The sequence below is a fragment of the Aspergillus niger genome (assembly GCF_000002855.4).
Source record: "Aspergillus niger supercontig An08".
Classification (NCBI taxonomy): Eukaryota; Fungi; Ascomycota; class Eurotiomycetes; order Eurotiales; family Aspergillaceae; genus Aspergillus; species Aspergillus niger.
In genome coordinates, this window is record NT_166524.1 from 1,258,514 (window position 1) to 1,277,835 (window position 19,322).

The 19,322-nt window shown below is 51.4% G+C and overlaps 10 protein-coding genes across 10 annotated transcripts; 7 read left to right on the forward strand and 3 right to left on the reverse strand.

The window, feature by feature from the left end:
• Positions 1-396: 396 nt before the first annotated feature.
• Positions 397-2,019, reverse strand: An08g05220 (hypothetical protein; the record flags this gene model as incomplete). The annotated part of the gene is made up of 7 exons (XM_059749051.1): positions 397-476; positions 569-686; positions 767-832; positions 910-1,066; positions 1,399-1,653; positions 1,781-1,898; positions 1,974-2,019. The coding sequence occupies 7 exons, from the start codon at positions 2,017-2,019 to the stop codon at positions 397-399; spliced, it is 840 nt and encodes a 279-aa protein (XP_059604030.1).
• A 231-nt stretch (positions 2,020-2,250) lies between these two features.
• Positions 2,251-3,459, forward strand: An08g05230 (uncharacterized protein; the record flags this gene model as incomplete). Its single annotated transcript, XM_001392603.3, has 1 exon — positions 2,251-3,459. The coding sequence occupies one exon, from the start codon at positions 2,251-2,253 to the stop codon at positions 3,457-3,459; it is 1,209 nt and encodes a 402-aa protein (XP_001392640.1).
• Positions 3,460-3,978: 519 nt separating this feature from the next.
• On the forward strand, positions 3,979-4,665 carry An08g05240 (hypothetical protein; the record flags this gene model as incomplete). Its single annotated transcript, XM_059749052.1, has 3 exons — positions 3,979-4,314; positions 4,353-4,500; positions 4,577-4,665. 3 exons carry the CDS (start codon positions 3,979-3,981, stop codon positions 4,663-4,665), a joined length of 573 nt encoding a protein of 190 aa, XP_059604031.1.
• Positions 4,666-4,709: 44 nt separating this feature from the next.
• On the forward strand, positions 4,710-7,075 carry An08g05250 (uncharacterized protein; the record flags this gene model as incomplete). Its single annotated transcript, XM_059749053.1, has 2 exons — positions 4,710-5,826; positions 5,985-7,075. 2 exons carry the CDS (start codon positions 4,710-4,712, stop codon positions 7,073-7,075), a joined length of 2,208 nt encoding a protein of 735 aa, XP_059604032.1.
• Positions 7,076-7,695: 620 nt separating this feature from the next.
• Positions 7,696-8,968, reverse strand: An08g05260 (uncharacterized protein; the record flags this gene model as incomplete). The annotated part of the gene is made up of 2 exons (XM_001392606.1): positions 7,696-7,801; positions 7,887-8,968. The coding sequence occupies 2 exons, from the start codon at positions 8,966-8,968 to the stop codon at positions 7,696-7,698; spliced, it is 1,188 nt and encodes a 395-aa protein (XP_001392643.1).
• Positions 8,969-9,164: 196 nt separating this feature from the next.
• An08g05270 (uncharacterized protein) lies at positions 9,165-9,479 on the forward strand (the record flags this gene model as incomplete). Its single annotated transcript, XM_059749054.1, has 2 exons — positions 9,165-9,227; positions 9,393-9,479. 2 exons carry the CDS (start codon positions 9,165-9,167, stop codon positions 9,477-9,479), a joined length of 150 nt encoding a protein of 49 aa, XP_059604033.1.
• A 408-nt stretch (positions 9,480-9,887) lies between these two features.
• An08g05278 (hypothetical protein) lies at positions 9,888-10,452 on the forward strand (the record flags this gene model as incomplete). Its single annotated transcript, XM_001392608.1, has 2 exons — positions 9,888-10,241; positions 10,294-10,452. 2 exons carry the CDS (start codon positions 9,888-9,890, stop codon positions 10,450-10,452), a joined length of 513 nt encoding a protein of 170 aa, XP_001392645.1.
• A 775-nt stretch (positions 10,453-11,227) lies between these two features.
• Positions 11,228-13,669, forward strand: An08g05290 (uncharacterized protein; the record flags this gene model as incomplete). Its single annotated transcript, XM_059749055.1, has 3 exons — positions 11,228-11,278; positions 11,425-11,507; positions 11,554-13,669. The coding sequence occupies 3 exons, from the start codon at positions 11,228-11,230 to the stop codon at positions 13,667-13,669; spliced, it is 2,250 nt and encodes a 749-aa protein (XP_059604034.1).
• Positions 13,670-14,812: 1,143 nt separating this feature from the next.
• On the forward strand, positions 14,813-17,299 carry An08g05300 (uncharacterized protein; the record flags this gene model as incomplete). The annotated part of the gene is made up of 5 exons (XM_001392610.3): positions 14,813-14,887; positions 15,001-15,032; positions 15,147-16,578; positions 16,640-16,948; positions 17,009-17,299. 5 exons carry the CDS (start codon positions 14,813-14,815, stop codon positions 17,297-17,299), a joined length of 2,139 nt encoding a protein of 712 aa, XP_001392647.1.
• A 647-nt stretch (positions 17,300-17,946) lies between these two features.
• Positions 17,947-19,319, reverse strand: An08g05310 (uncharacterized protein; the record flags this gene model as incomplete). Its single annotated transcript, XM_001392611.1, has 3 exons — positions 17,947-18,649; positions 18,707-19,139; positions 19,205-19,319. The coding sequence occupies 3 exons, from the start codon at positions 19,317-19,319 to the stop codon at positions 17,947-17,949; spliced, it is 1,251 nt and encodes a 416-aa protein (XP_001392648.1).
• Between the last annotated feature and the right edge of the window lie 3 nt (positions 19,320-19,322).

Consider the following 19,322-nt stretch of genomic DNA (forward strand, 5'->3'; position numbering starts at 1 on the left):
ATATGCAAGGACTGCATTTACCAACAGCCGCCTGATCTATGTAAGGTCATGATGTCGCACAGTGAACGCAGTCAGATCCCAAGCTACAGAAGTACATAGGGATCGTGACGCCACGTAGTACAGATTAGAGTAAGAGCGGGATGAGCGCATGACAAAATCCCGAGGCAAGAATACAAGGTTCCTCGCTCAATAAACGTTTGTGTTATATGATAAGTCGCATTATCTATATTTATACTATGCATACGGAGTACATAGGAACGTGAATTTCGAATCAGCGCTGAATGGCTGGCTGGTTATACACAACAAGAAGTTTTCGCTAGTCATAAGCCTAAAACCAGGCGTAGGAAACCTATTGAGTGTATGTCCAGCCCAAGCATTTCAATTTGGGGCTGGAGTTCAGTATTCAAGTATGCTTAGGCGAATAGCCACGGTCCCAAGGAGGTTCGCAGCTAGGACAAGACGACCGTTTATATCATCTGCAACACCTGACATTCTTATTCTGGCAAAATACAAAAGATCCGCGAGAGAAATATTATTCCACAGGAGTCCCTCTATCAAACAAGCATACCGATGGCCGTCGTAGAAAAAAGCTTGGTTGGTCGCTGGTACATGTGGATAGCGAACTCCGCCAATGGGTGTGTTTCGGATTGAAGACCCCAACGGTGCAACTTGGATAGGGGTCCCACCTATCTACCAGTAACAGACTACCACCAGTGAGCGCCCAGACTCCCAAAAGCTGATGAGAATCAGTAAGGGATTGTACTACTGGACAAGTCGGGCGCTTCAAGAGGCAATAGCGGTCCCTGCATGTGGCGCGTGGACCCTTAGGGTCCTATCGAAAGGAGCTCTTGCGGCCACGAATGTGTTTTCAACTCAAGGACTAGCCAGCAATCCACACCAACTCCATACAGCAGAAGCTGGCTGCATCCAATCAATACAGGGCTGTTGCTTATTAGCCTCTTTAAGGGGAGTACTATTAATCAAAGCTGAGAAGGTGAACGAATCAATCATGGGAAGCTTGACTCTACTTCGTAATGTCTTTGCCAAGACCAAGTCCAATGCGGCCCTCCCTGCAATTAAATCGGTGGTCTCAATCTAATTGTCGGATGGGCCCCGGCCCCAGTTATCATCACTATGTATGTGACGGGATGGCACCATCTCTATTGGGTGGCAGGTGGCATTATTGCGCCCCTCCACCTGAGATCTGAACTTGTCGCTGCTTCTTTTCTTTTTTTTTTTTTTTTTCCGCCACTTTTTACACAGTACATGGGGAAGCTCCCATAATAGAAGTGAAAAGCCACTGAGGGAGGTGAGCGAGGGTTCAAAAGGGACTAGTGCGCACGTGGTTGATCGCTTATGACTGCAATACCACCTGACTACAACTGACTATCGAACTACTCTGTAACAATGGTTGGATGGCAGTTCTTCACCCCGGCTTTGAATGCCTTCTCTTCATTCAATCCAAATTGAACGGATTCCTCTATCTTCAACGACTGACATAACCTAAACAAGCCACTTCCGGCGGACTTGCAACAATGGCATTTCTTGGCAGGGCGGAGTTGGAGCCAGAATAGCTCCAGGTTGAAACTCGCCATGTCGCAGACTGCCGCCGGACGGCCAGAGGGGCGCCGGGATTCGGTCCACTCTTCTGCTCTGGTGAGTAGCTAAATCCGCTTCGCCCTTTTCGGCGCCTCTCCGTCTCCCCTTTTTGGACAACGCTAATGCCTAAGTAGTAACTGGCTCCTGCAAGGGTGTCTCGACCTCCAACTCTGGAACCTACCGGCGTGTCTGTGGTCTGTGGTCTAGTGCCTGCTTTTCATCAATCCCAGACTCTCCGCCTGCGACGACCCTATCCCAATCAATTCCGCGTCTCAGTCGGCCCTGTATTCTGTGGGAACCTGACAGCTGCCAAGAAAATCTAGTTGCAGCATGGCTATCGGGGAGTGAACCTTTCATTTATCCTGGTTCGAAACCGTTCGGTCTGAGCTCTGGGCGGAGACTTGATAGAACGGCGACCATGGCTAGCATTATATAAAGGCGCTGGATTCACGTCTTGCTTCGACCTTTCTTCCTTTCCTCCTCATCAGCTTCTCATTCATTTCTTTCCCGGGGTCTTAGAACCATCCATTCTCTTACTTTCCTTTCCTGGCTTCATTGATTGAAGACCGTTTGCTTCGTCACTCTTTCTTTCCCAACCGATCCCTCTTACCCACGATCACGCTGTGCGTTGATTAACCCAAAGCCTGCAAGATGTCTGTCGCTAAGATTGCTGGTGTCGTCCTCGGCTCGGCCGCCCTTGTTGCTGGCCACGGTTATGTGTCTGGTGCTGTCATCGACGGCGAGTACTACGGAGGATACATCGTCTCCTCCTACCCCTATGAGAGTGACCCTCCGGAGACCATTGCCTGGTCTACCACAGCCACTGACCTTGGCTTCGTCGACGGCTCTGAATACTCGGACCCTGACATCATCTGCCACAAGAGCGCTAAGCCTGGTGCTATCTCCGCTGACGTCAAGGCCGGTGGTACTGTTGAGCTTCAGTGGACTGACTGGCCTTCCAGCCACCACGGTCCCGTCCTGACTTACCTTGCCAACTGCAACGGTGACTGCTCCGATGTCACCAAGACTGACCTTGAGTTCTTCAAGATCGACGAGAGCGGCCTCATTAGCGACACTGAAGTCCCCGGAACCTGGGCCACTGACAACTTGATCTCCAACAACAACAGCTGGACTGTGACCATTCCCTCGACCCTCGAGGCTGGTAACTACGTCCTGCGCCACGAGATCATTGCCCTGCACTCCGCTGAGAACAAGGATGGCGCCCAGAACTACCCCCAGTGTCTCAACCTGAAGGTTACCGGCAGTGGTAGCTCCACCTACTCCGGCACCAAGGGTGAAGCCCTCTACAAGGACACCGACCCGGGTATCCTGGTCAACATCTACGAGACCCTGAGCTCCTACGACATCCCCGGTCCTGCTATGTACAACGCCACTTCCTCCAGCAGCTCTTCTGGCAGCTCCTCCGGTGCCTCTTCTACCAGCTCCGCTGCCGCTGCCGCCGCCACTACTTCCAGTGCCTCGACTTCCAGCGCTTCCACCCCCACCACCAGCGCTGCCGCTGCGACTAGCTCCGCCGTAAGCGCCACCACCACTGCTGCTGCTGCCGTTGTCACCGACGTTGAAACCACCGTTCAGACTGCGGTCGCCACTGCTTACCAGACTTCGACTGACGTTGTGCAGGTCACTGTCACTGGCAGCGCCCCCCAGCAGACCCACATCCAGGTCGCCAGCTCCAGCGCCGCTGCTTCCACCCCCAGCAGCTCCAGTGTCGCCGTCTCCAGCGACAACCTCACCAGCTACTTCAGCTCTCTGAGCGCCGACCAGTTCCTCAGCGTCCTGAAGGAGACCTTCTCTTGGCTGGTCACTGAGAAGAAGCACGCCCGTGACCTCAACGCCTAAGCGCCCAGCCAGACGTGGAAGTTCGGATCATATAGACATTCATTCTTGATTCTATCTGACGGCTACACGAGCAGCCGTCTGATGCTCTTTTCGCTCCGGATCGGGTATCCACTTATGTACCTATAAAAAATCAATATTGAAGCTGTGACTTTCAACTGTACCGTTCTCTTGTCGTATTCTTGCGCATTGTTTGTATTGCTCTAGAAATAGAATCGACTCTCCGTAGTCGTTGGTAGTTATTTGTTGACGCTCGTAATAAGGACAACAATAGCCTACCGAATGGCTCAAATGATCCTTATCGATGTGGTTACCAGCATACTAACTTGGTAGATTCCTCCCCAATAATCATGATGATACCCGGTGACCGATTCTCACCCAAAAAGGAAGGGACTGCTACAGAGTAATTTACTGCCTTGCTTCGGATAGACTATTACCTCTCCCCACCTTCAAGTTTCTCTCTCATATTAGAGTATCCAAAATGCTGCTTATCATCTTCTTTCCCTCTCTGCCCAAGCCATCATGTCGCCCTCGCAGGTCGCACCTCAGCAGCCGGATGACATCCCTCCCCTCCTCCCCCCAAATGAGAAGAGTCAGTATCGAATGATCAAAGAAGCCGAATTTAACAACATGCATGACTTCATGTTATCTCATGGATTGAACGCGTACTACTTTGAGGACTACGGTGAAGTGAATCCGACCATAGACACCATGAGACGGTATGATCAGGAGTATTGGGAGGCCGGGCAGCAGGAACGTTACCAAGAGCACTACGAGGATCAGGAAGCAGGACGTTGCGAACCCAGCCCGGGATATTGCGAGTACTGGGGAGCAGAACTGGCTGGGCAAAAATGTGAGGTTTGGGAGGAAGGACTAGTCAATTCTATCACGATCAGTATGAAGGTTACGAGGGAGACCAGAGCCACCACGACTACGAGGACTGCGAGGTAGATACCGTGAGCCGGTCGAGGAATGCTATGACCAGTCAGACTATGCGGTGGATGATGGGTTTTGCGATGATTATTATGATTGAGCCAAGAACTGGTGAGTAGGCCTCTATTTTGTGCTTTTGCTCTACCTAGATGCCGGCGAAGTATACAACAGGACTTGACCTGAAAAGGTTTCGGTAAGACTCTCCGGCAGGTACTACCGCTATCGTTCTACATGATACAGGACAGAAAACTGAATTGTGTTTATAGTGGACGTTAAGGGTCTTTGGCACTCTCAAGGAGTTCACGCTTTGATTGCTAGTGATGATGTTAGTCGGTGATGTATCCGTAGAATGTTTTGAAACCTTGGAAGCGGGGACCACGCGGGCGATTGTTGTTGCGGTAGTCAAATCCATTCGTTCGTCCCCCTCAGCAGATCTCCGAATAGCATCTTCTTCCCTTTATCCACTCCCGGACCCTCCATTCCTACTGGCGTGGGCTGCATGGATTATATTGCCATTTGATACTCGTCTATCGGAGCACTGCACCCTCGTTCCTCCATCATGTTCAAGAAGAAGCCCACGGTACGTTACCCCTCCCCCGCACCACTCTGGGATCGGTCACAACACGGAAAGGTCAATCGTGCCTTTAGAGCTCATTACTCACGCTAGCCAAACGCAGATCAAGAACCTTTCTCCCCTGCGGTCTTCCGACCGTCGGAAGATTGCCGATCAGATAATCAGAGATTACAAGATCGAGGTCCCGCAAAGTGCGCCAGTTGAAACCAGCGGCGACGACTCAGCTCCAGGCGCATCCAACCCAACGGCGCCAAACCTCACCTCCATCCGAAATGCCTTACTTCCCGAGGATTGCTTGACCGCACGCTTCACTACGACCGCCGGGCCCCAGCTTCGCGAAGTACAAGGGACAGTGTATGTTGGAACACATCCGGGGGCCGACGAAAGGATCCTGTGGTTCAGAGTCGACCATGGGCCCGGCGCCGATGGACGCCTCTACCCTACGGTATATACACTTTGGCACAACCCAGATCTGGTGCCACTGCTCCATACTCCACAAATGGTCATGCAGAAACTGCACGGAGGAGCAGACCTGATGACTCCGGGTCTGGCCAATGACCCGCCTTTCGACGAGCGTGCCGTCAAGGGCGCAGTGGTTGCTGTCGCTAGTCTGAACAGGCATACGGTACCACTGTTTGTGGGCGTGTGTGAGATTGACATCTCTGCACTTGGAGAGGTTCAGGGTACGAAGGGACATGCTGTTCGGGGTCTGCACTGGGAAGGCGATGAGTTGTGGGCTTGGAGCTCGTCTTCCAAGCCGGGTCAGCCCGCTCCAGAATATCTAGAGGGGTGGGATGATGAACTGGAAGAGGACGAAGATGTAGGAGAGATTGAAGAGGGCGTGCAGGGCCTAGCAGTAGGAGGTGACGATGCAGTTCAAGCAACTGGAGGCGAGGAAGCATCAGATGAGGCGCCTGATGTCCCGCAGGAGGAGGCACCTGAAGTTGAAGAGAAGGAGCCCACAACCAAAGGTGAGTCTCGCTCAATACAACCTGAGTGTAGCTATACTGACCGCTTGAAGAAATTGACGAGGCTTTCGAAAAGGCCTTCCTCTACTCCCTCTACAAGCTCAAGCAAGATAATCCATCTGCTACCAACCACGGTCTATCTCTACCCGTCCAACCATCTGCTCTGATATCAAACATGATCACACCCCACCTGCCCATATACACTGCCAAACAAGCCCAATACTATCAAATCAAGAAGACCAGCTGGAAAAATGTGAAAAAGTTCATCAAATATCTGGACAAGCAGCGCCTGGTCAAGTCCAAAGACCGCAACGGCCAAGAGACCGTCATCCTCGACGTGGACTTCAACGACCATCGTGTTGAACAGTTCATCCCTTACAGACTCCCATCCAAGAATACCGTTGAGAACGCAGGAAAGCCTGCCACTCAGGCAAATAACGCCAAAACCGCATCTACACAGAGCGGTGACCCCTCAGTCGGCCAAACCCTGACCGTGCAGACTGTATATCGCCCAACCAACAAACTCACGCCGACCATCTTCCCTGCTCTATCCAGCACCCACCCCAGCAACTACTACAAGTACACCGACATCTCCACTCACCTCGACCAATACATCCAATCTCAAAATCCCCCGCTCGTCGACCCCAAAAACAAACGCATTATCACCCTCAACCCCTACCTCGCCAATACCATCTTCACCTCTTCCTCCGCCGATGACAAAAGCACTCTCGCCCGCGGCAAGACCACCCGCGACGGCCTCCTCAAGCGTCTCATCGATGACCACTCCCTCATGACAGCCCACTACGTCATCCTACGGCCCGGTCAAAACCTCTCCGACGTGAAGCCCAAAGCAGGCGCCGCCCCCAAGGTCAACGTAATTCTCGAACGCCGCACCGGCTCCAAGACCGTCACCAAGGTCTGGAACCTCGAAGTGTTCGGCATCATCCCTAGTCTTCTGGCCGAAGAGCTGCAGAAGAAGTGTGCTAGCAGCACCAGCGTGACGCAGGCTACTGGCGCGCCGAAGGGCGTTATGGAGGTGCTTGTCCAGGGAGACCAGCGACGCGCGTTAGAGACGGCGTTGGTGAGACGTGGGTTGAGGACGCAGTGGATTGATGTTGTGGATAAGACGAAGAAGAAGAAATAAGCAATCGGGATAAAAAGGGCTGAAAGAGTGATGGTTTTACATATGTTACCGTTCTATACGTGCAGTAGTTGATGAATATATGTGCAAACCTGGCTATTGCCCTCGATATCTCGACTACTTGGAAGGAACTCAAGTAATGTAGCTCTGGGTATCATTAGTTGTGCACTGCATTAGTATAGGGTGCTGCTGCTAAGCATTGCAATTCCATCATATAACCAGTCGCAATTTTACTTGCCTAGTTCTGTTTCTAGCCTTGTCATGGATTCTCTACAATGGCATACTCACCAGCCAGAAGGAGGAAACTAAATGGTAAAGATGGATTCCAGAACATTCTATTTCGAGTATCTAGAATGTAATATCCACCGAAGAAAGAAAACCGATCAATAAGAATAACCCTTAAAAGGAGAAAAAAAATAATGAAATTATACAACGCCATTATGGTACTATGGTCTTCAAAGTCCGGGGGTAGTAATTCGAGCCAAAGTCATGCTTTTTGTATCCCATCCCTTATTCCCATTTTCTCTCGAAGCAACGAATAAATAAGCAACTGTTGTCCTTGATGATGATAGACAGTTTGAATTGCAACTTTTCTTTTTTTGATTTAGATGACGTTATTTCGTTTACTCCTTGGCGTCCACCTTCTTGGCCGGGTGGTCGCCGTTCGCCTCGTCTTCGGCGGCACGCTTCTGGCCGGATTCGGCGGTGCTCTGAACAATGGGGACACCGCTGGGGTGTTTTGTTAGTATACATTTGCTTTGAGACATGGGGTAGGGAAGGTGGTGATCGGGGGGAAGCAGAAGTCAATACATACCGAGCATCCTTCTGAACCTCAGTGCGCTCCTCCTTGGGCTCACTCTTCTTGTCGTTGAAGCCGTTCTTCTGGTCAGCCGCGCGGCGCTCCCTCCAGTCGCGGTTGTCACGGCCACGGTTTCCACCACGGCCACGGCCGCGACCGCGCTGGAAGCCACCGCGTCCACGAGAGCCGCTGGGCTTCACGCGGCCAGCCTCAATTTCGCGCACCTTCTCGTCGCAGTAATCCTTCTTGCTCTTGATGAGCAGGTCCTGTCCCTTCCACTGGGGCTTGGGGTCCAGGGCCAGGAAAGCCTTCTGCTTCTCCTCCGACTCGAACTCAACGAAAACACTGCCCTTGAAGGTCTTGTCGTAGGCACGACGCAGACGGATGGCGTTGACGGGTCCGTAGGGGGCGAAGAAAGCCTCGATGTCAAGCTGGGTAGTCGGCTCCTCGTCGCCGAAACCCTTGGCGTAGATGCTACGGCTCATGGCCTGGTCCTCGAACACCTTGACCACGTTGTGGTCGTGAGTCTGCGACACGGACTCCGGAAGGGGCGTCTTCCGGCGCACGGAGGTATCGTTATCGGTCAGCTCAAGCGTCTCGGACGACTTGAGGGCTTCAACCACGGCGCTGAAGGGCTGGAAACGGCGCATGCGCTTGAAGGAGTGCAGAAGCTCCAAAGGAACGGAACGGTTGGCGCTGCCGCCAACCTTGGAGAACAGGAACTTGTCCATGGGCAGGTTGGAGTCAGAGAAGTAGAACTCAACCTGCTTGCGAATCTCGATCGGGTCATCCGTCACCTGCTGCGTGGAGGGGTCAAACTTGGCGTTGTTGCGGCGGTTGAAGCGGCCCTCGCGACCCCGGTTGTCGTTGCGAGATTCCTGTGTCTTGGATTCCTTCTGCTCTTCAGCCTTCTCAGACTTCTCGCCCAGCTTGGCGGCGGCCTCGACAATGCGGGCTTCCTCGGCATCTTCGGCCTCCTTCTTCTCAGTACCGTTGGCGGGGGCTTCGTTCTCGCCCTTCAGCTCGGCGAGGACGTTCTGGACATCCTTCTCAGCCTCAGCGTTGGGCTGGGCGACGGGCTTTTGCTCTTCGGACATGGTCACGGAGCTGTGTTGTAGGAGGATAAGGGGATAAGGAAGGAAATTGATTTATAGGGCCTATACTACAGTTGAAATATATCAGTCAGTGATTCCTACATATTGTCAAAAGCAGAGTGCCACAGGCAATAAGCCCAAGATGAGGGCAGGGTGCAATCCCGCGTCAGAACCATGATACGGACCGATTTGGCCAATGATGGACGGAGAACCGCGCGACGGCGATGCGGAGAATAGAATGGAGGAAGCAAGCAGGGCACTTGTATCTTACCTAGAATGCGCGAGCGCAAGATAGAAATATAAGCGGAAAAGAGGAATTGCCCGGGAAAAGACACCTGCAAGTAATTTAAAGACGAGCTCCAGATGCGAGAGGGAAAATGGCCAGGCCAATTAATGCGCGGCGGGGGAAATTTTCTGAGCGCCGCAGCGGAGCAACTGTCTTGCTCGCCTCAGGCAGCCAGGCGGCCGTGTTTGTGTGGCGCAAACAGCTGACTTGGCCGCTTTAGGAAAGTAGCCGGACTGACCTCTTTTACAAAGTCGAAAGGAGCTCGGTGTTTTGTCACATCATGAATACTCCCTCACAAATCCTTCATAGCCGAATAGGCCGCTTGAGGGAAAAGTGAAGCTGGGTTGGAACAGGTACTTGGGTTCTTATTTTACCAGTTAGGTATATACTTGGAAAGTCCCAAAACATGTGGCATGCTGCTACAACAGACGACAATCACCGTAGTAGGTACCAATCAGACATGCATCTGCTGTTGTTGCCTAGCCGGCTTTCAAGCGCAGGCGGTCAATATCAACCCCTAAGAAGCAATATTGAATATCGCCCAAGTACTTAGCAGACTGGCCTCAACACCCTGGTTTACTATAGACCGTTCCAACCGAAAGTTGTTGCTCTTCTACTCCATCGTATACTACCGTTATGCCTCCCAGAGCAATACTCCTCGTATCATCCCGAAATAGCCCGAGCCAGCGTGCCCATTTCTCAATCTTCGTTCCGTCAGTCGCTTGTTCCACTATAGGTACTTCGATACACGTTGTGGGTGCGCCTATGATGGGCTATCAACTCGAGTTCAAACGGAATCACTCCCTATCTTCAAACGCAGAGCCATATGAGACGGCATTGCTTGGATATGTCGACTCTCACCATATTGCGGACTCTCCAGGAGAGAGGAGTATGTTCGTAGACCATGCCCCGAGGGATGATCTTGAAACCGCAGCCAGTCAGATACCGGCCCCCCGTGTCAGTGAGAATTTCATGGCACCTGTTAATGACGTGAGTAATAGTTGAGAACCTCACTGCCGGTGCTCCAGCCTGACATGCACAGACCACCAACAGGAGATGTCAAGAGTGGACTTTGGAGTTTGTTCGTCATCTGGTTGTTCGGGGTCTACTTGAGGAGAAAGCGGTTCAGATTGTCCAATCGAAACGTGATTCGCCAGCCCATGGAATCGGTTTGCAGCCTTCTGAACGACGCTTAGTCTGAGGGGGATATCCAAAGTGATGCAAGAACCAAGTATTAATGGATGTATGACTTGGAAAGTCTTGGCTCCTAGCTACCACTAGTGAAGGCAACCCGAGAGACATTGCTATCAAACAAAGTCAATGAATATGGGTTGGAATACTCCGGGTTGAGATAAAACTAGAAAAAAGCAAAGCAGATGCCCGGCACTTCCCCAGAAGGGGTATGTACTACTGCACTTTGGACTGAGAGCACCTGCCCTTTCCGTTTTGGTTCAGCTCCGTTGGAGCCTTTCAGGCTGTCAGCACCATAACCTTTTTTCATAGTTACTGACTCCAGCCTAACCTTTCCTTCGGTATCATGTCCGCAACATAATATCTAGGTGTCAGACGGGTTTTGTTGATATACTTCGGACTACCACATTGCATTATTTCACAGAGGTTGTGCGATTGTTTCGCTCTCCTAAGCCGTTCATCCAAGCCAATATGTCATACAATATTCTAAGGTATGTGAAAGTGTGCTTTTGCTGCTATTTCCATATTCTATCAGGGAAGAAGCTAACAGGATCAACCCTCATCAGCAAGGCATGTTGATAGTTGCTGGAACCCGCAGCGACCGATAAGAGAGCTCCTTCTATCCGAGTAGTGTACGAAAGAGCACTTGCTTTTCAACGAATACGGTTTGCTTCGGGCATCTTTGACGGTTCTTCGCGAGTGTTAAACTTAAAATTTAGCATTTATAGAAACCTGCGGAGAATTTGAACTGGTCAAGCCGAAACGAAACGCCAGCTCGCCTCATCATGGCCGAGGAACTAGTGCCCGAGGTGTTAGTCGCATGGCCTACTAGAGATGTAGGCTTGAAGCCAAAATATTGGAAGACAAGTACACTTACTATGGGCTTAGATCATTTACATTTCAATCCTCGGACCGTTGTTGCTTGCAGCGCTATTGGAGTGGTTTCTTTTCCTTGCTGCGTTTATTTACTGTCTGATCAAAGTATATCAGAAGGCCGATCACTGGAGTATTCGAGTTCTCGCAGTCATCATGGCCCTTCTCATCACGCTGTGTAGGTGAGCTTGTGTAAGTGCAAAGTTTCATGAAAGGAACTATCATAACACTCATGTAGGGGAATCTTCCTTCCGGTGATGATTGCTATTCTTCCACTACCACCGCAGATCACGCAATATTTTCCTCATCAGCTCGTGTCGGTACTACAATGGTTCGCATTCTGGGCATTCTCTGCGCTTCTCATCATTCCCTGGCTATTTTGTGTCAATAGATTCGTGATTCACTCCTTAGGGCGAACCAAAAGGGTGAAGGAGGCTTTGGATGACCGCACCGCACCGAAAACTGTCATCGTCATGCCAGTATACAAAGAAGACCCCGTCGTTCTGATCAAGGCAATTGACTCAGTCGTTAACAGTGACTATCCTAGTTATTGCATCCATGTCTTTCTGTCCTATGATGGATGCAACATCGACGAACCTTATCTCCAAGTGATCAATCACCTTGGAATTCCAATTTCGCTGGAGAGTTACCCGCAAAGCATTGATGTGACATACCAAGGAGCAAGAATCACTGTGTCAAGATTCAAGCACGGTGGCAAACGCCATTGCCAGAAACAGACCTTCAGGCTGATTGACAAGGTTTATGCCGACTATCTAAAGCATCATGACGATCTATTTCTGTTGTTCATCGATTCAGACTGCATTCTTGACAAACTATGTCTGCAGAACTTCATGTACGACATGGAATTGAAACCAGGGAGTCAGCATAATATGTTAGCGATGACAGGCATCATCACTTCGACCACAGAGAGAAATTCCCTGATAACTGTTCTGCAGGACATGGAATACATTCATGGGCAGCTTGTTGAACGTACTGTGGAGTCTGGTTGCGGCGCTGTAACCTGCCTACCGGGAGCACTGACAATCCTACGATTCTCAGCTTTCCGCAAGATGGCGAGATACTACTTCGCAGACAAAGCTGAGCAATGTGAGGATCTCTTCGACTATGGCAAGTGTCACTTGGGAGAAGATCGCTGGTTAACGCACTTATTTATGATCGGGGCGATTGAACGCTATCAGATTCAGATGTGCACAAGTGCTTTCTGCAAGACAGAGGCGGTACAGACATTCTGTAGCCTGCTTAAACAACGACGCCGATGGTTTCTCGGCTACATAACCAACGAAGTGTGTATGCTGACTGATGTCAGATTGTGGAAACGCTACCCACTATTGTGTCTGGTGCGCTTCATGCAGAACACAATCCGGACGACTGCATTGCTATTCTTCATTCTGGCGATCTCGATCATCACAACTTCCAGCAAGATCAAGAACCTGCCTGTTGGCTTCATTGCAGTTTCGCTCGGTCTCAATTACATCCTCATGGTTTATTTTGGGATAAGACTCAAACGATTCAAAGCCTGGCTCTATCCCCTGATGTTCATCCTGAATCCTTTCTTCAATTGGCTTTACATAGTGTACGGGATTTTTACTGCAGGCCAGCGAACTTGGGGCGGGCCTCGAGCTGACGCAGCCAAAGCTGATGAGCATACTACACCAGAGGAAGCGGTCGAGAAGGCTAGGGTCCAGGGGGATGAGCTAAATGTCCAGGTAGACACCTTTCGAACGAAAACTGAAGAGAAAGGCGTTCCAATCCGGCCTTCATCCAAGGTCAATGGTCGCCTCTCATTTGCGCCACAGCTTCCAGATCGGTATTACGACTATCAAGGTGCTCTGGGGACCAGTCTCGCTAAATACCTGACCCCCCTTCCAGACGTGCCTCGCATCGGCCTTCATCCACATTGCTCATCTGACTCGGTCGCGACATCCGACTCTGGCGGTAATTCAATTTCTTTGCCCCAGCATGTGGAAACCTTGATGAGTGCCGAGGAACGAGCAAAACTCTACATTGGTAGCCAGGCGCAGGAGTCCACCGGACTTCTACACACACAGGAGGCAGACGGTGGAGAGCGTGGCCTGGACGTGCAGTCTAACGAGGACCTGGAAGACAACCGGGCGTATGAAATGCATACTATTGAGTCAGGGAGCGGAATTCCGAGCGGAAAAGCCCCGGTACTATCGTCAAGTGTGCCGCAATCTGGGATGCAACAATCTAGGGCTGTTCCTGGGAATATGTCTCAGCCCCATGAACACTTGCCACAGCCGAAATATACAAAGCGTCCTAGCAGGATTCCGAGGCAGAAGAGGAGATATATGCAACCAGAACAAATGGTTTGAACCGAAAGGCAGCGCATGAGAGTGACTTGGGAATAGAGCCCGACTGACCAGAGTACTAGAGCCTGTCTTCATGCACACATGTGTAATGAACTAGTTACTCGATTCTCATTCAGTCATGGCTTTTCGATCCGTTGTCTATTCACATCCTTTGTATTCTAATAACTTTTTCTCGCACGATCAACCAAGCCAAAGTTACTATTCCCTGAAATCATGGATGTGCGTATGGTAAAGTCGCGTCAACTCTATTTGGTCCCGATAACCAGGAGAGTAAGACGAATGGATGTTTACATGTTACCAAGCATGACACAACATTTGGAATATGATGATCGGATGATTCTTCTCGACAGAAGTCTGCAAACCAATGAGACCGTAAGATACCGTTATGCCAGCTGCAGTATCCGGGTCTATCAGACGTTTAACACCAGCTATAGAGTGCCAAACACACCCTCGTAGTTAACTGAAACGCAGGAGTGGCCAAAAAGATATGCACATGATGAGTCATCACCAACGGGAGAAAAACTCTGAACTATCGATAAGCCCCGCCAAAGCGGTCAGGTAGGGTTCTGCCGGCACACGGGGAGCGGTGAAAGGTGGGAGGCGTCGAGCAGCAGCCAGAAGGTTCGACGAGCGCCCAAAGAAGCCGGTGAAGCTGAGCTGGGATGCTTGCGAGCGCCAGGTCCCTTATTTATTCCTGTAATCCTCCGACCCGGGAACACCTACTTCTTATATATATTTTTTTGTCTGCATTGATCTCCTCTAGTGCGTAATTATACATTTTTAAGTTGTCTCCCAAGTGGAACCCCCCATCGAATTTGCGCCTAGATAGTATCTGCCTGATAGATACTACTAGTTTCAGTGACTGACGAGCCAGCGGTGCCCACGTTGGAAACTCGACGCCTCACCGCCCGCGAGCTTTAGTGGCGGGTCCTGCAGTTCTCGCAGTGCAAATTCTCCCCCTCCGTCTCGCTCTTTTCTCTGCCCTCTTTGGATCCTCCCCCAACCTCTCCCCCTCAGTCCCATCTTCCACTTTTTTCCTCTTTCATCCTCTCCATCACTCTTCTACTTCTTCTTCTTTCCCCTCTCTCCCCTTTTTCTTCCCCCCACTCTCTTCTCCCCCCTCTCTACCTCTTCCTCATCTAGACAATGTCTGTCGTCGGTATAGATTTCGGTGCCCAGAGCACCAAGGTCGGTGTTGCCCGTAACAAGGGTATTGATATTGTGCGTCACTCTTCCCCCTCTACCCAATTTTCTTTTCCCCTCCGAGCGCTGCCCATCCGCTCGTCATATTGACCTCAAGTAATTACTAACTGGTCCATTGTGATGGCTTACAGATCACCAACGAAGTTTCCAACAGATCTACTCCGTAAGTTCGCCCATTCACTTGCTTATCATGATTTTTATGTCGGCGCCATATTTGCTGCCCTGCCCAGTATACCTGTTACTCAGCCGTGTACTGACTTGTTTTTCTCCCACACAGTTCCCTTGTTGGCTTCAATGCCCGCTGCAGAGCTCTCGGTGAGGCCGCTAAGACGCAAGAGACTTCCAACCTCAAGAACACGGTCGGCAACCTGAAGCGCCTGATCGGCCGCACATTCAGCGACCCCGATGTTGCGATCGAGCAGGAGTACACCACGGCTCAGCTTTGCGATGTCAATGGCCAGGCCGGTGCCGAGGTCAGCTACCTCGGAAAGAAGGAGAAGTTCTCGGCTACTCAGCTGGTCGCCATGTACCTGACCAAGATCCGGGACATCACCTCCAAGGAGCTGAAGCTTCCTGTCTCCGACGTCACTATCAGCGTTCCCGCTTGGTTCACCGACGTCCAGCGCCGCGCCATGCTCGATGCCGGTGAGATCGCTGGCCTCAAGGTTCTCCGCCTGATCAACGACACCACCGCCACCGCTCTCGGTTACGGTATCACTAAGGTCGACCTGCCCGGCCCTGAGGAGAAGCCCCGTCGGGTCATGTTCGTCGATATCGGCTACAGCGACTACACTGCCTCCATCGTCGAGTTCCGCAAGGGTGAGCTCAACGTCAAGGCTACTGCCTACGACCGTCACTTCGGTGGTCGCAACTTCGACCGTGCCCTGACCGAGCACTTCGCCGATGAGTTCAAGGAGAAGTTCAAGATCGATGTCCGCTCTCACCCCAAGGCCTGGTCTCGTACCCTGGCCGCTGCCGAGAAGATGAAGAAGGTCCTGTCGGCCAACCCTGCTGCTCCCATGAGCATTGAGTCTCTGATGGAGGACGTCGACGTCCGCGCCATCGTTAAGCGTGAGGAGCTCGAGACCATGGTCAAGCCCCTTCTGGACCGGGTCACCGTTCCCATTGAGGAAGCCCTGGCTGAGGCCAAGCTCAAGCCCGAGGACATTGACTTCGTCGAGATGGTTGGTGGCTGCACCCGTGTGCCCGCCATCAAGGACGCCGTCGCCAAGTTCTTCGGCAAGACCCTCTCTTTCACCCTCAACCAGGATGAGGCCATTGCTCGCGGCTGTGCTTTCAGCTGTGCCATCCTCTCCCCCGTCTTCCGTGTGCGTGACTTCTCCGTTCACGATATCGTCAACTACCCCATCGAATTCACCTGGGAGCAGTCGGCCGACATCCCCGACGAGGACACCAGCCTGACCGTTTTCAACCGCGGCAACGTTATGCCTTCGACCAAGATCCTTACCTTCTACCGCAAGCAGCCCTTCGATCTTGAGGCCCGCTACGCCAAGCCCGAGATGCTGCCCGGCAAGGTCAACCCCTGGGTGGGCCGCTTCTCCGTCAAGGGTGTCAAGGCTGATGCCAACGACGACTTCATGATCTGCAAGCTCAAGGCTCGTCTGAACCTTCACGGTATCCTCAACCTGGAGTCCGGATACTACGTTGAGGACATGGAAGTCGAGGAGCCTGTTCCCGAGGAGGGTGATGTGAGTGATAAACCCCCGAGGTCATTTTCGCGAGATGTTCCGATTACTGACAACTGATTAGGCCATGGACACCGATGGCAAGGATGGTGAGCAGCCCAAGAAGACTCGCAAGGTCAAGAAGCAGGTTCGCAAGGGCGATCTGCCCATCTCGACTGGCACTACCTCCACCGATGAGTCCGTCCTGAACGCCTGGACTGAGCGTGAGAACTCCATGTACATGGAGGACAAGCTCATTGCCGAGACCGATGAGAAGAAGAACGAGCTCGAGTCTAGCATCTACGAGCTGCGTGACAAGATCGACGGCGTCTACTCCGAGTTCGCCAACGAAGAGGAGAAGGACAAGCTGCGGGCTAAGCTGACCGACACCGAGGTAAGTTTTCAGAACGTTCGTTCCATCTGTCGTTTACCAGAAACTAATTGAGTTGTTCAGGACTGGCTCTACGAGGAGGGTGAGGACACCACCAAGTCGGTCTACGTGGCCAAGATGGACGAGATCCGCTTCGTCGCCGGTCCCATCATCCAGCGCTACCGCGAGAAGCAGGAGGCCGAGCGCCAGGCCCAGGAGGAGGCCGCCAACAAGAAGCGTGCCGAAGAAGAGGCCAAGCGTAAGGCCGAGGAGGAGGCCAAGAAGGCCGAAGAGGAGGCTAAGAAGGCCGAGGAGAAGCCCGACGCTGAGATGAAGGACGCTCCGGCTGAGGGCGAGAAGCCCGCTGAGCAGTAAATTTGCTCGATTGGTAGATAACGGTGAGCCCAGCTGTGGGATCGCAGCTTGATGACAATGTGGTCACGAACAATGCAATCATGTTGAACCCCTTCAGTTGTTTATTACGGATTTCTTTTATTATTTTTCCTTATTTTTTTCACCTTATTCTGGCCGGGTGTCGGCACTGTGATGTAGAACGACATGATCTCCCCTTTCAGTACTTGCTTTCCCTCACCGCGTTTATTTGTGGTCGGCCTGGAGATGATGGCCAGGTCAAACGGTGGAAGCAAACTGGCAGGGGCAAAAGAACTAGAGATATGCCATGGCGATGTGGATAGACCTGCTTGAAAAGTATATGATTGGTAATACAGAATATAGTATCTTTGCCCATGCAGTATGCTTGATCTTACAGGATGCTTCTCGGTGTTTAATTAGTAGTAGTGGACAGAGTGAGCCCAGTAGGGTGAAGATTACCCTTAATCAGAGTAACAGCGCCACATATTAAGTCAGTTATGACACGACAGTCGAAGTCGTTCGCCACCTTTCCAATTAAGACAAATAGATTAGTACTGCTATTCCCTAATTTCACCATTTAAAGATAATTACTCTTAGTGTTTGATGCCGATACACAACAGGATACCAAATGAAACTACTGTCAGCACCAATTATACTTTCAGCACATCACCCAACACTCCCTCCCCAGCAAGATCATGCATCAAATCCACCCACACCCACCTCTTCATAATCCCCCGCAACTCCCCCCACGTCCTGATCTCCAACTTCTCCAACGACTCCCGCAAATACCCCCTCATCCAGAGATCCGTCCCCAGAAACGACGGCAGCGGCGGCAATGCAAGGATTCCGACCATCAATAGCCAGAGAATAAGCTCCGAGGAATCCTCCTCTTCATCTTGACGACGTTGGCATTGTTCCATCAACGATAAAAGGCATGATTGATACGAGGCAGGGAAATATACGAAAGGCAGTGTCTTATCCTGCCACTGAAGAAAGGTATGATGGCAGAAGGTGAGGAGACCTAGACGGAAGGCTTCGTTGTTGCTGTTCATGGGGAAAGGCATTTGGAGAAGACGATACATTACGGAGGAGAGCGTGGAAGGGATGATGTCTGGGGAGAGGCGGCGTTGGGGGGTCTCGGTGATGCTTGTGTTGATTAGGGTGCAGAAGTTTTGGAGGACGTGAAAGGTTGTCTTTAGGGTTGGGTCTAAATGGAGTTGGGGGAGGATGGGATTGTTAATTTGGTTCAAGGTGGGGTTGAAGATGGTGGGGAATGGAGTGAGTGGCTCGAGGAATTTGTCTCTGAAGAACATGGGCGTGGTGTTGTTTTGGAGGGCGAGGCCTAGGTCCCATCTAATGGTGGTCAATTATTGTAGTAGGTTGGCTGTTATGGGGAAGTAGGTGGCTTACCTGAACAGCTCGATGAGAATCTTCTGGCTTTCAAATAAGCGCAGACCTCCTCGAAGATCCATGATTGTTCGAATGCCCTCCATGTGTTTCTGCGCGACCTCCGATTCGCCCATCAGATGCGCTGTCATGGCTAGCATTAGTACAGTTCGTACAGTGAAGTCGGATATTTTTGTCTGGAGATCGACGCCCGTCAGTCTCTCGCGGAGGATCTGCACGCCCTTTGCAAAATGGAGCATGGTCCTGCGATTAGCAAGTAGTTCATCGGCATTCTGTCGACCGTGAACCGAGCCCATGAACACCTCTGATGCGGACACGGTGAGATGCAGATACGCTGCATCGGAGCGTATAGAGTCGTGGAACCAGGATTTATCCCTACAGTCGAAATCAATCAAGAAACCCAATGGGAAGAACATTTGCATTGATAATTTGGCGACTAAATGGTATTCGCGTTAGCTACGCAAACGAACGATGGGTTAGGATACGGGAGAACCTACTTACATCGTAGTATATCAGCGAAGGTGCGGGAGTCCACTTGAACGGCGAATTGAGCGAAAGACGGATCAGGCCCCACGACTAGTTTATTCGACTGGATGATGTCGGAGTCCTGATACATTTT